The following is a 12679-nucleotide window of genomic DNA, read 5'->3' as shown; positions in this document are numbered from 1 at the left end:
TTGCTCTTGTGGCTAACTGGGTTCAAACCAGGTCTCCTGCATGGCACAAGACTGTGTTAGCCCACTTAGCTAAAGCCTATAGAGATAAGTTCATGTAAAGGACGACACACTGCTTGCTTAACGAGTACTGTTTCCCCCTGATTCAGCTCGTATGGAGACTCGAACTCAGGACTTTTGCCTCATAAACAAGTGACTGCCCTTCTGAAGCATTTTAACCCATTGTGCTATTCAAAAAGGCCTTCAATTGTGCAAGGGGTTACACTTCAGGCTGAGGAGTGAGTTTCACAGATCACCATCTGTTACACTAATACAAGTCTTCAAGATCCAGCAAAGTTACTCATCAAAAGAGCGTAGTTTGGTGATCCATGCTTATCGGATGAGAACCTTGCCTGTGCTGAGACCTGAAGACATGTTAGTTTGACATGTGTTAGTTTGTTAGATGTTGTTAGTTTCAGGTCTTTCAGCGAGGGTATTCATTATAAGGTTAACATGTGACTGACTGGTTTAAGACTGTGTTAGTCTGTTGATCTTAAGCCGAGATCATGTGATGAGTAACTCTGAGACCTGAAAAGTTGCATTGTCTGGTGCAGAGGAGATCTGGGTTAGAACCCCATCAGTCAAACCATAGACATTAAAACCAGAGTTAAACTAACACATGATGTTTCCAGGTCTCAGGCTAGGTTGCTCATCACATGCATAGATCTCCAAACCACCTCTGTTGCACTCTCATTAAATGGGGTGCACAGATCCTTCTGCTTGCCACATAAAGTGTTGTTGTTGTGCAGTAGGCCTGATTTCAAACCCAGTCAGTTATATGTAAGCAATAAGGCATGAGGGGTGTGGTATATGGCCAATATACCACGGCTAAGGGCTGTTCTTATGCACGACGCAGTGTGGAGTGCCTGACACAGCCCTTAGCCGTGGTAAATTGGCCATATATCACAAACCCCCGAGGTGCCTTATTGCTATTATAAACGGGTTACCAACGTAATCAGAGCAGTAAAAATAAATGTTTTGTCATACCCATGGTATACGGTCTAATATACCACGGCTGTCAGCCATTCAGCATTCAGGGCTCGAACCACCCACTTTATAATGGTGCCATAATCTCTGAATATGAGATCAAAGGGGTGTGAAATGTGACTGAGGTGGTTCGAAAACCACGCTCTTTTAATGAGTAGGCTACCCTTGCTGGAGACTTTTTTTCAAATACAAGTTACATTTATGAATTCAAATATTCAATCTGTGCATTACAAATTCTAAAATATTAAATGAAAATGCAATACCCTAATACAAATACAAAATTATCAAATTAAAATACAATTTCTATTGGCACTGAAATCGCTACACACATATGACACGGAGTGGCAAGGAGTGGAATGATAGTTTAAGACTGGTACCCAGACCAGTGCATGTAGATCAAATCTTTGCTCCCCAAATTCTGTGCAGTAATTGCGGATTCTGACTCCCGGAAACTCAACTCACTGGTAACATTTGCTGGAGCATGCAGGCAAAACTGTCCTTGAACAACGAAAACATGCATGTTAGCTGGCTAAATAGCTATACAATGTTATATTTGATCAAGTGAAACCATATTAAAATCTCAAATGAGTTATTAAGCAAGCTAGCTAACTGTTCTAGCTAGCCAACAATACAAAAAACTCCCAGTCAGCTGGTGCTAATTGCTAGCTAGCTGTAACATTGTGAATAGCTAGCTAGCTATAACAAACAAGTTTAGCTAAACAGCTTGCCTCCATGAATGTCACTGATATTCACGGACTTGGATACCGTTAAATCTGCTCCCATCACGATTAAAAGGTAAGATACTTTATTTCCAATATTTCTTGTTAGCTGGTTATGATACATGTCACCAAGATTGAGAGTTAGCGAGCAGCTAGTTACCCCCTCACTGAACACAGCTGATCAACTTTCATCCATACTTAGCTCGGGCATCTGTTAGTTGGCAAAGACCAACATTCTGCTTGTTTGGTTTGGGCTTGAGTACTAGTGTTGATAATCCCCTAAATGTCCTTGCTTTCAACCAAAAACTAAACCCTGTTTGCAATCAATATCTAAAATGTATATTGTTTATTATTTTTATCTTTCTTTAGGACTAGCTGTAGTCATGTTGCTCCTACCAATACCTTCTCTATTGGTCTGTAGAGGACTGTAGTGTTATGTTCCCCTATGGTTGAACTCTCCTCTCTCTGTTATTTCTCATTGTAGAAGCCCCAGGATGGTGTGTGAGCTGCTAGTCTCCTCACTGTGGTTCCTTTTTGTAATCTTCTGGGTGGAAACCATAAGCGTGTGGCTGTTCCTATGCATCTTCTACCAGGACCAGGCATTTTATCACTGGGGAGATGGGTATGCATACCTAATCATATTTTACACACAAGCAACTTGCTGATTCTTAATCGTCTTACAAATATCCAGATGAAGTATCAAACAGACCTTCCTTTCTCATTGTGTTACTACAGGGTATTTGCAGATGACCCCGGCCAAATGCTGTACATGTTGAGCAGGTGAATCCTAATATTGATTCCTGTCTGTTTTTGGGTGTGATCAGATGAAATGCAGTACTATAACTTGTATCTGAAATGGAAAACTATACTGTTATTAATAGTTATTACCATGTAGCATGTTGCAAGAATATGTTTACCGATACTGACAAGAGAATGGGCATGATCAGGTTGAGTTCTTGACACTTTCATGAATAAAGTCTCCATTGTTCTCTTTCCACAGAGTGGATCCCTCTGGACAGATGCAGACCTGAGACAGCGAAAGCATATGAGGAACAGCACATAATGGATTGTTCTCTCCAGATATAAAATGATGGGAGCTGTATGTTTGAGACACTCCTATAAAATAATGAGAATCAGTAGTATTTTTATACCTCCCTGCTCCTGGTTCCCTCCTAGATTTACTGCATGGTCATTGTCAACATGAAGAAACTGCATTGAATGCAGTTGGATTGTTGTTGGATATGGGTAGAGACACCCAGCTTGGCAAGAAGAACCAGGGAGGGGGTCCTGCTGTAACTGTGGAATAGATGCATAGTGAGGCTGCTAAGTGTTCCCCACCAAAGCATGAACCATCATACATAAGTTCTATTTCTATTGTCTGTGTTAATATGTGATATAGGTCAAACAATGTGGAAAAACACTTGGCAGATGCTTTGAAAAAATATTTTTACATGAGGCTTAGTCCATAGTCAATGTCATTTTTGTGGATTTCGGCAGACTTGCACATTATCATGGTTGTACACATTTTAGTTTGTTTATTTGTTTTCACATCTGTGTCTATACATAATCTGCTTCAGTCTGGGCACTTACATGACAGTGTCACTGGATTGTTTTGCTATGTAAAACACTAACAACATTATTGGCATGATACATATTCAATTAAAAACTTTACTCTTGGAAATCTTCCAACATGACGATAATATAATATGCACTCATGAGTATTTTGTAATTTGCGCTCAAACTAAAATGTTGAATGTAGTTTTTTTTGTAGCTTTTCTGTTTTTTGTTGTTGCTGTTGTAAAGCTCACACCACACTAATAATGTCATGAATGCTCTTCTAGCAAATTTGGGAAATTGTTACAAACCTTAGATGAATTCCACATTTTGACTTGTACCTGTTCATAACTTTTAAATTGTCTTCATTGAAGATCATCCTTCTGTAATGTCAGTCACAGCCTAACACAAGTCTTGTCTTTGTAATGTTGACTTCTTCTTGTTTAGGAAAGTGGCATGTTGGGTTAAACTGGGCAGTGATACCAATGGTACTTTTGGTTTTATTTGTTTGCATCTGAATACAGAATAAATTCGGACATTTTCCAAGCTTGTTGTACTACTATTTCAAACAGTTTCAGATTTGCTGCAGATTGATGGTCGGTATATAATTTCTCAATGTTATATTCTAATACAGTAAAGGGCAGTGATGTGTTATTTTAGTATCTTGCTTTCCAACGTAGAATCGTATAAATTGATACAAGGCAGTTTATGGTACCACCAAAGATTTTTATGAGTTAACCAAGATGGACCACAGCCAGTTCTTTCAAATGAGAACAAATGAGCCATAGTGGGCAGAACAAGCAATGAGGTGGGCAGAGCCAAGAACGAGCTAGCGAGATCCTATTGGCGCATTCTAGCAAGCATTTGCACATTCGTTTGGGGAACGTCTACTCTGTGAAGTGCGCGTGTGCACAAACAATTCGCCTTTGCACCCCTGCTAAACAACGCCTTTTTTTTAAAACTTTGTCAAAGGGTAAAGTCTACAAAACTTAGTTCACTCTGTTTGTAACAAAAAACTGTATTGAGATCAAATGTTTCACTGATGAGTAAATCTCGGCCAAAATCCATCTCGTTCCATCTTCTCCCACTACCGGCCACTGGGCTTCCAATTTCAATTTAAGGGCTGTATTGGCATGGGAAACATATGTTTACATTGCCAAAGCAAGTGAAACAGATAATAAACAATAACAAAATTACTGTAAACATTACACGTACAAAAGTTCCAAAAGAATAAAGACGTTTATTTTTGTACTTTAACTATTTGCACATGCACATGCAAATAGTTAAAGTACAAAAATAAATAAACATAAGGTTATATTTACAATGGTGTTCGTTCTTCACAGGTTGTCCTTTTCTTGTGGCAACAGGTCACAAATGTTGCTGCTGTGATTGCACACTGTGGTATTTCACCCAATAGATATGGGAGTTTATCAAAATTTGATTTGTTTTGAAATTCTTTGTGGGTCTGTGTAATCTGGAGGAAATATGTGTCTCTAATATGGTCATACATTTTGCAGCTAACCGGATGCTTCACATTTATATATCTGGTGAAATATCTGTCTCTTTGTTCTATCTGTGGTTCCACTGCCTGCCACAAATCCACATACGAGATATAGCAAAAACTGACCGTATAGCTGCAACGTAATTATATTCAGGCAGCTCGGAAGCTACCCATGAAAATATCAGGGGCCCTACTAGTTGTAAGGCGCATCCAGCCAGGACAGAAAAGCAAAAAGAGCGAAAGCTCTGAGTACTTTGGAGTAAGTAGCTAGCTAGGTAATCAACGGAGTTTCTCTTTCTTTTAGGTAAAGTGTTTTAGTAAGGAGTGACTTGAACGGTTGTCTGAATTTCTAAGAAACTGTTCTTCCAATCGTGGTCATTCTTTTAAGATCATGGCTCCAACTATCCAGACACAAGCACAGCGAGACTCAGACGGTCACAGGTAAATATCCTCTCCGATTTATTTTCTTTGCAACAACTAGATAACGTTAGCTAACCTAGCTAACGTTAATGACGACATGGATGGTTAGCAATCATCATAATTTACATATGTTTTGATTGTTCCGTGATAAGTTAACATAAGTCAAAATATTGAAATGGGGGGGGGGCTATGTTACTTCCTATTTCTTCAGTCTATCAGCTGAGTGTGTAACTAACAACACTTGTTTTTCTCTCCACGTGGCTAGGAGTTCATCACACAGAACTGTTCCAGAGAGGTATGCATGCAGTTTGTTTTGCATGTTAAAACAAAAGAGTGATTCAGTTACAGCTCAAGCAATTGTGTGTTTTAAATACAAAGGGGGTGGAGGGCTGGCAATATCATGGACAGATCAAAACCCATATGACCATTAGGTAGTTATCCGTTTGGGTTCTGAGGCATCAATGGTTGATAGAACATGCTTTTGATGACTACTTGTTATTTGTACACTTTTGAAATGTGTGACTCCGTGTTTGTCCCAACCAATCTCCCAGGTCTGGAGTGGTCTGTCGGGTAAAGTACTGCAACAGCCTGCCTGACATCCCATTTGATCCCAAATTCATCACATATCCATTTGACCAGCACAGGTAAAAACCCTTGTTCCTTCTGCCATAAAGGTCAGTCAAAATGTTACGTCTATTAAATGTATAGTTGTTGTAACCACAGTGCAGCTTTTATTTTCTAAGCCTTCTCCCATAAATACTGTACTGCCACTGTAGCTGACTCTGATGTTGCGCTGTCTGGTGATGACAGGTTTGTGCAGTATAAGGCTACGTCGTTAGAGAAGCAACACAAACATGAACTGCTTACTGAGCCTGACCTTGGAGTCACCATCGACCTCATTAACCCAGACACCTACCGCGTCGACCCCAGCAGTATGTTTCTGAATGACACAAACGCACGTTGTTATACCAAACAGTCAATATATTTTTGTGGTAGTTACTTGAAGCTTGTGTAGTATTGACTTAGAATCGTCCCATCCTTATTTTTCTAGTTCTTCTTGATCCAGCTGATGAGAAGTTATTGGAAGAAGACATCACAGCTCCATCCAGCTCAAAAAGGTTTGGATACAGACTGTGTACCAGTCAATACAGTGTCTTTGTGACAAAATTCAATGAAAATGTTAATGACTTGGGATCTGTGCTATGAGCCTTGTGTTTGTCTTCCTGTAGATCTCAGCAGCACGCCAAGGTGGTCCCATGGATGAGGAAGACTGAGTACATCTCTACAGAGTTCAACAGATATGGTGTCTCCAATGAGAAAGTGGAAGTCAAGTGAGTGTGACCTAACAGGCTAGCTAACCACCACATTCAGTGTACACACTTCCCATTTTGTAGTGTTTTCTGTTTGTCCCACCCCTTCTATAACCTATGTGTTCTGTCCTTAGGATTGGTGTGTCTGTCAAACAGCAGTTCACAGAGGAGGAGATATACAAGGATAGGGACAGCCAGATTGCTGCAATTGAAAAGACCTTTGAGGATGCACAGAAACCGGTGAGAGTGCCCCTTGTTTGGCTATGCACAATTCACTGTGCTATATTCAGTCCAAATAGATCTTACAATAACAACGTCAATGTCCAGCTACACAGAGATCACACAGTTCATTGTATGCTCCTTCTAATATGAAGATTGTACAATAACTTTGATGGAATGAAAGAGGATATTGCAGATGTTGGATCTTAATTGTACCTATATTGTCGCAGGCAAAATAATCCCGCAGCAACAATTTTAATGTTTAGTCCATAATGTTTCTTGATCGGTGGTTAGGCTATTAGCTGGTCAAAATGAGGTGACATGAAAAGTGGGATACTGTTAATATAACTGTGTTAGTGTGGTTTTTCAGTGGATTTATGTAAATTGCGAAGCTCATCAGAATTTCCTGCGGTGAAGGAAAATTCTCAGCAACAAAAGTGATCAAATTAAGATCCTACATCTGTACATCACACGTGGTGTTCATCCTCTTCCCCCAGATTGTCCAGCACTACAGTAAACCCAGAGTCACTCCTGTGGAGGTGATGCCTGTGTTCCCTGACTTCAAGGTGAGCACCCATGACGCTCAACAGGACATACAGTACCATTGTATTGGTCTTGGCTTCCTATCTGAATTATTCTCATGGTCTTTGTTTCTGGGCAGTCATTGGTTCCTTTATCTGTTCTAAGCTGGATGCGTTTAGCTGTTGTTGTATAGCCCTATTGTGTTTTGGTAAAGAGTAAGAATTTGTGTGTTCTGTTCTCTGCTCCCCAGATGTGGATCAACCCGTGTGCTCAGGTAATCTTCGACTCTGATCCTGCTCCTAAAGACATGTCAGCACCCCAGGGTGTGGAGATGATGTCACAGGCCATGATTAGGTGAGGACAAAACAATGCCACATTGTGTGTGTGCCTGTGATTTTATTTATATATTTTTTGTGACTGTCCTGCACTATGACAATTTTACATCGTGTTTTGAAATGTTTGTTGTGCCCTGCAGAGGTATGATGGATGAGGAAGGAAACCAGTTTGTGGCCTACTTCCTGCCCAATGAGGAAACGATTCGCAAGCGCAAGAGAGACGTGGATGAGGAGCTGGACTACATGCCTGATGATCTGTGAGAAATCCAACAAGCATTTACACTAACCTTGAGTAGACAGGACACCAACAATTCTACTGATATATTAACTATCCCTATCAATAATATTCAGGTTTCACATTGTCATTGTCTACTTCCTCATACCTACTTGGTTCACCTTGTCCAAGTACAGAACCATTAGGATGTTGGAATCTCTGAAGCACAGAGATTACTGTAACATTGAACTAGGTGTGTGTGTGTGTGTGTTCTAGGTATGACTATAAGATAGCCAGGGAGTACAACTGGAACGTGAAGAACAAAGCCAGCAAGGGCTACGAGGAGAACTACTTCTTTATCTTCAGAGACGGAGATGGGGTCTACTACAACGAGCTGGAGACCAGGTAACCACTGGCCCGGATGAGGGGGTCTCATAGTGGGGTCTGTTGGGTTTACATTGGCAGGAGGTGACATGGGATTCTCTTTGAAGAGAGAGTCACATTATTCTGGTAGATTTGTATTTGCTAGGGTGGGTTAAGTTAGTTTGTTTAGGTCTGAGGACATCACCTGTGAAGAAAGTTGTTGGCCTGACTGTGTTGTCCTGGATTGCAGAGTGCGGCTGAGTAAGAGGAGAGCTAAGGCTGGAGCCCAGTCTACTACAAACGCTGTGTTGGTGTGTAAGCACAGAGACATGAATGACAAGGAGCTGGAAGCACAGGTGAGACTGCTAATTTGGCCTGTTTTCTACACTGAGCATTACTTTCAATCTGTGGATACTACTGTGTTTACTTAATAAGTGGACCTCAACACTGATAGAGATGAGCAGGTAGTGCTGGACATAAGCAGAGAAGTAAACATTTGCGAACATCTAAATAATCAGAGTAATCATGACATCCGTCTTTGTGTCCATTTAGGATGCGCGTAAGGCTCAGCTGGAGAACCATGAACCAGAGGACGAAGAAGAGGACATGGACTTGGGTAAACTGCAGGACTCTGGTCAGTCTCTCCCCTCTGTCCTCCCCAATGTTTACTACGGTGTCTGCAGAGGCTCTTTGTTTACCACTGCTTCTTAGGTTCATATGAATTAATTATCTATTTATTTCCACTCACAGGTGATGAGAAGGGCAGCGAGAGCGAGGGAGACAACTCTGACAGTGACTCTGACAGGGAGGATGAGGATGGAAAGCGGAGTGGAGCTGAGGATGATGAAGAGGGAGTGAAGCGGAGGAGGAAGGCCAGTGGTAGCGGCAGTGAGAGTGGCGAGGAGGAGGTCAAGCTGGCGGATGAGGTGGAAATCTTCGGTAGCGACGATGACAGTGATGACGACGATAACGAGCCCAAGAATGGAGCAGCCCGGAGCAGTGGGGAGGAGGGCAGTGGGAGTGAGAAGGAGAGCCATAGGGAGAGGAGTAGGAGTGGCAGCGCGTCTCCGGCCCACAGTAGTGGTAGTGACCACTCGGAGGGTGGCCGTGCCCAGAGCGGGAGTGGCAGTGAGCAGGCCTCAGACTCCAGCGGCGGCAGTGACAGTGAATAAGAGCCTAGGCCTTCTTACTGTGACAACGCCAGCACACCATGCCTCACCCTCGAGCTCCAGCCAGCCCACGCTGACAAGCCCCACTGTCAGAACAGCCATGTTTTTACAGACTCAGTCTGAGGCTAGTAACTCATTCCTGTTGAATGTTAGTTTGCTACTTTTTTAGGAGAGACACAACCTCTAAGGGACTTCTACAAGGCTTTTGGGTCCCTGTAAACGTCAGTTACTCATCTGTCAGACCTTTGCTCATAGATATAGCTGGAGCTACTATCTTAGTCGCTGTGTACAGTACATGCTTTATTGAACAAAGTTCTTTCCTACCAACAACATGTTTATTTTGTTCTTTTATGCTGTTATTTTTAAGTCAGTTTGTCTTTATGGTTTGTAGATTTCTCACTTAATATGAGGTACTTTCTTAAAGTGGTGTGAAAGCAGAAACTTTTTTCTGTTTAATTTTCTGGTGTGCATAAATCTGTTAAATCTGTTTTTCTTTGTCCTTAGCGTTTTGAGGAAAAAATGCATTATAAATGTAATTGGAACAGCCAATAAAATGTGGGAAAGTTTTGCTTTTTACATTTTGAACTAAACTTTCAAAAGAACATTATTCTCTTTTTCTGCCAATTTCTTGTTTCCCTCCCAGAAACTGCTACTATGAACCTGTATAAATTCAGTTGTATGATGGAAACTTCTCTTAACATTTAGACATTGTAAATAAATGGTAGTAGCTGATTTTACAACATTTATGCCTGTATGTTTCTTATACTGCTAACAGTCACCCTCTCCAAAGTCCCCTCTTTATAGATGAACATGTATTCCTGGAAAAAATGTCCTTTCAAAGTGGTGGTAATGTAGCCTGGTCCCAGATCTGTTTGTGCTACCATGTCAACTCATTGGCATGACAATTCCACAAGGAGTTGACAAAAGAGAGCAGAAAGACTGGTAATAATGGTTTCTGAGTACAACTAAGGAATAAGAATGCAATAACATAAGTGACACTATAAGCAATTTATTGCAAACCAGTAATGAGGTTAATGTACTGGTATGCTCAATACATGTACTTTTGCCAATGTGAACACAAGTGTCTATTCAGCGAAAGAAAGACAGTTTGTTTATCAGCCACTCTTCAGACAAGTCATCTATGTTTCGCGTCTCAAAAACCTATTGAGGAAAAGGGGTAGGATCAGGCTAAACATGCATATTTTCTGAACATTTTCTATTATACCTTATTTATTTTGTGAGTTTAGGGTTGGGCTTACGCTCAGATCATAATTGTCAGTCAATACTTGAAACAGAAAATAGTCCTGACCTTTGTGAGCTCTGCTGCGGAGACCAGTTGGTTCTTGCTGCCTGCGTACATCATTTGCTGTTCAGGCTTGCACCCTGTTGAGATGAGGGTGTATAAGTCACAGATGTATGTCCACTGAACCTTTTTGATCTCTCCATATGATAAATATTGATTGAATCTCATTACTTTCAATTATCACTTACTACCTTCGAAATGTTATTTTGTTCAAAGGGATGTTGCAGCACAGCAATGCTAATCCTTCACTCAATTGGCTATTCACTGAATTAGGATGAATTACTCACCCACTGGACTTGAGAATATGAAACACAGCGGGTAGGACACCCTGCCATCTGTATGGATGTATTTGTAGCTGTAAACAATGAATGTACACTATATTGTCAAGGAAATCCAATCACTGGTCAATGATACAACTCAATACTGGCAGTGCTGGTGAATATGAGGTTAACATAGATTTCTGCTGTATCACTCCGACATGTTATAAAAGGATATCTTGGCTGCCGCTCGGGAAGTTCATTCCTCAGGTCATCTAGGGAGATGTCCTGAAATGTGAGTGTGTGTTTTGAGTTGAACTGGTATTGATACAGGTGTGGATGGATTTGAGTAATTATTAACTCCGTATGGGATATTCAACATCTCAGAAAGACAACATGACTTGCCTCATACTCTTCCTCCAGGATCACAAGCTGTTTCTCCATGTAAATTTTCACTGAGGGAATAGGATAATTATTCTATATTGAGTCCTAGACACAGTATGTTTCTGGGTTTATTATGATTTTTTTAAATGAGGTGAAACAGGTGACAGTTGGGCCACTGAGGAACACGGTTTCAATGAAGTCTTACTCACTCAGGATGGCTGCATTGTTGGTCTCTTTCCGAAATCTAAACTTCTTCAGTTTTTCTTTCAGACTCTCATCCACCTCGCACACAACCAAAGAGCTTGACTAGAATGTAAAAGTGAAACAAGTTCATCAACCGTGGGAAGTTTTGACACATTGTAATTGTATATGTTGGTTATATTGAAAGTTCTGTCATATTTCACTTAGTTAGAGGGAGAGAGAGAGAGAGAGTGGAGGGGAGAGAGAGAAAGGGAGGGATACAGAAAAATAGGTTTTAGAGCAACTTGTTTTGATTTCTGAAGTTCAAGTTTCCATGAACGCATAGCTCATAACAAAATCTTAAAGTGACATATTGAGGCCAGGAAGTGCTTTTGTTGCATCATGGGACAAAAAAACTTCCTGTGTCAAGAGGGTGTGGGGTGATGGGAGGGGAGTAGCAAAAATAAATGTATGCCTGCCTAAAAATCTTTACAACATAAACTAGGACATCACCATTCATGCCGAAATACATTTTATTGGTAAAGTGCAATATCGTATAAATAAACGGTCTCCCATACCATTCTAGAAGAAGTTTTGTTTTGGGTTCTTGTCTGCAAAGATACTGTCGTATTGTTGAGGTAGTTCCTCCTCGGCCAACTGCTTGTGACAGGATGCTGTCTGACTCTCAAGATCCTCCTTTTATGCTGTAGCACATATAGTAGGGAGGGGCAGGCATTAACAAATACTAGAGCATCCACCAGTACCCCCTTCTGCACTGTGCCAGATCTTGCATTATTGAGACTGACTAATGTTAGGGATGTCGTTAGTTCTATCTGTCTACAATCCTTTGTCGCTGTATCCGGCAGCAAATCATGCCTTTTTAATAATACAATGTTTTATACCCAAAATAATTAGTGTTGCAACAAGATAAAACAACAGTGATATACTCTTTTCACATTTGTTTAATGGGTGCAGTCAGAGAAAGCTGAGTAGTCTTTGATAATCTGATTAATTCTACATGAGTGTTTTTAGCCTTTATTTCAAGAAATGGCAAAGTCACTGTCTGTGTCCTCTGTAATTTCTATCTTCATTCCTCAAACGTTAATCTAACTGATCAAATGCAATCAAGACAAATATGTTTGTTTGAGGCCAAAGAGTTGATTTTGAATTAACAGTGCTTGGTTTGACAGCGGCTATCCATCATAT

The 12679-nt window shown here is 40.7% G+C and overlaps 2 protein-coding genes across 3 annotated transcripts; one reads left to right on the top strand and one right to left on the bottom strand.

The window, feature by feature from the left end:
• Positions 1-4916: 4916 nt before the first annotated feature.
• Positions 4917-10091, top strand: LOC139548756 (RNA polymerase II-associated factor 1 homolog). 2 transcript variants are annotated; one of them, XM_071358558.1, is made up of 15 exons: positions 4917-5056; positions 5186-5238; positions 5483-5512; positions 5769-5861; positions 6028-6149; positions 6269-6335; positions 6447-6548; positions 6662-6767; positions 7244-7312; positions 7519-7622; positions 7744-7860; positions 8094-8222; positions 8431-8536; positions 8733-8814; positions 8931-10091. In XM_071358558.1, the coding sequence occupies exons 1-15, from the start codon at positions 4970-4972 to the stop codon at positions 9350-9352; spliced, it is 1689 nt and encodes a 562-aa protein (XP_071214659.1). In that variant the 5' UTR covers positions 4917-4969; the 3' UTR covers positions 9353-10091. The 2 variants fall into 2 exon arrangements, with proteins under 2 accessions (XP_071214659.1, XP_071214660.1); XM_071358559.1 differs by having other exon boundaries at positions 4975-5072.
• A 251-nt stretch (positions 10092-10342) lies between these two features.
• LOC139548757 (glia maturation factor gamma-like) lies at positions 10343-12178 on the bottom strand. The gene is made up of 7 exons (XM_071358560.1): positions 12052-12178; positions 11503-11599; positions 11315-11364; positions 11148-11197; positions 10940-11022; positions 10659-10732; positions 10343-10510 (listed from the first exon to the last, which is right to left on the bottom strand). The coding sequence occupies exons 1-7, from the start codon at positions 12052-12054 to the stop codon at positions 10439-10441; spliced, it is 429 nt and encodes a 142-aa protein (XP_071214661.1). The 5' UTR covers positions 12055-12178; the 3' UTR covers positions 10343-10438.
• Between the last annotated feature and the right edge of the window lie 501 nt (positions 12179-12679).

This window comes from Salvelinus alpinus, chromosome 22, assembly GCF_045679555.1.
Source record: "Salvelinus alpinus chromosome 22, SLU_Salpinus.1, whole genome shotgun sequence".
NCBI lineage: Eukaryota > Metazoa > Chordata > Actinopteri > Salmoniformes > Salmonidae > Salvelinus > Salvelinus alpinus.
Note: the sequence above shows the minus strand (reverse complement) of the source record. Positions and strands in the feature narration are given on the sequence as shown.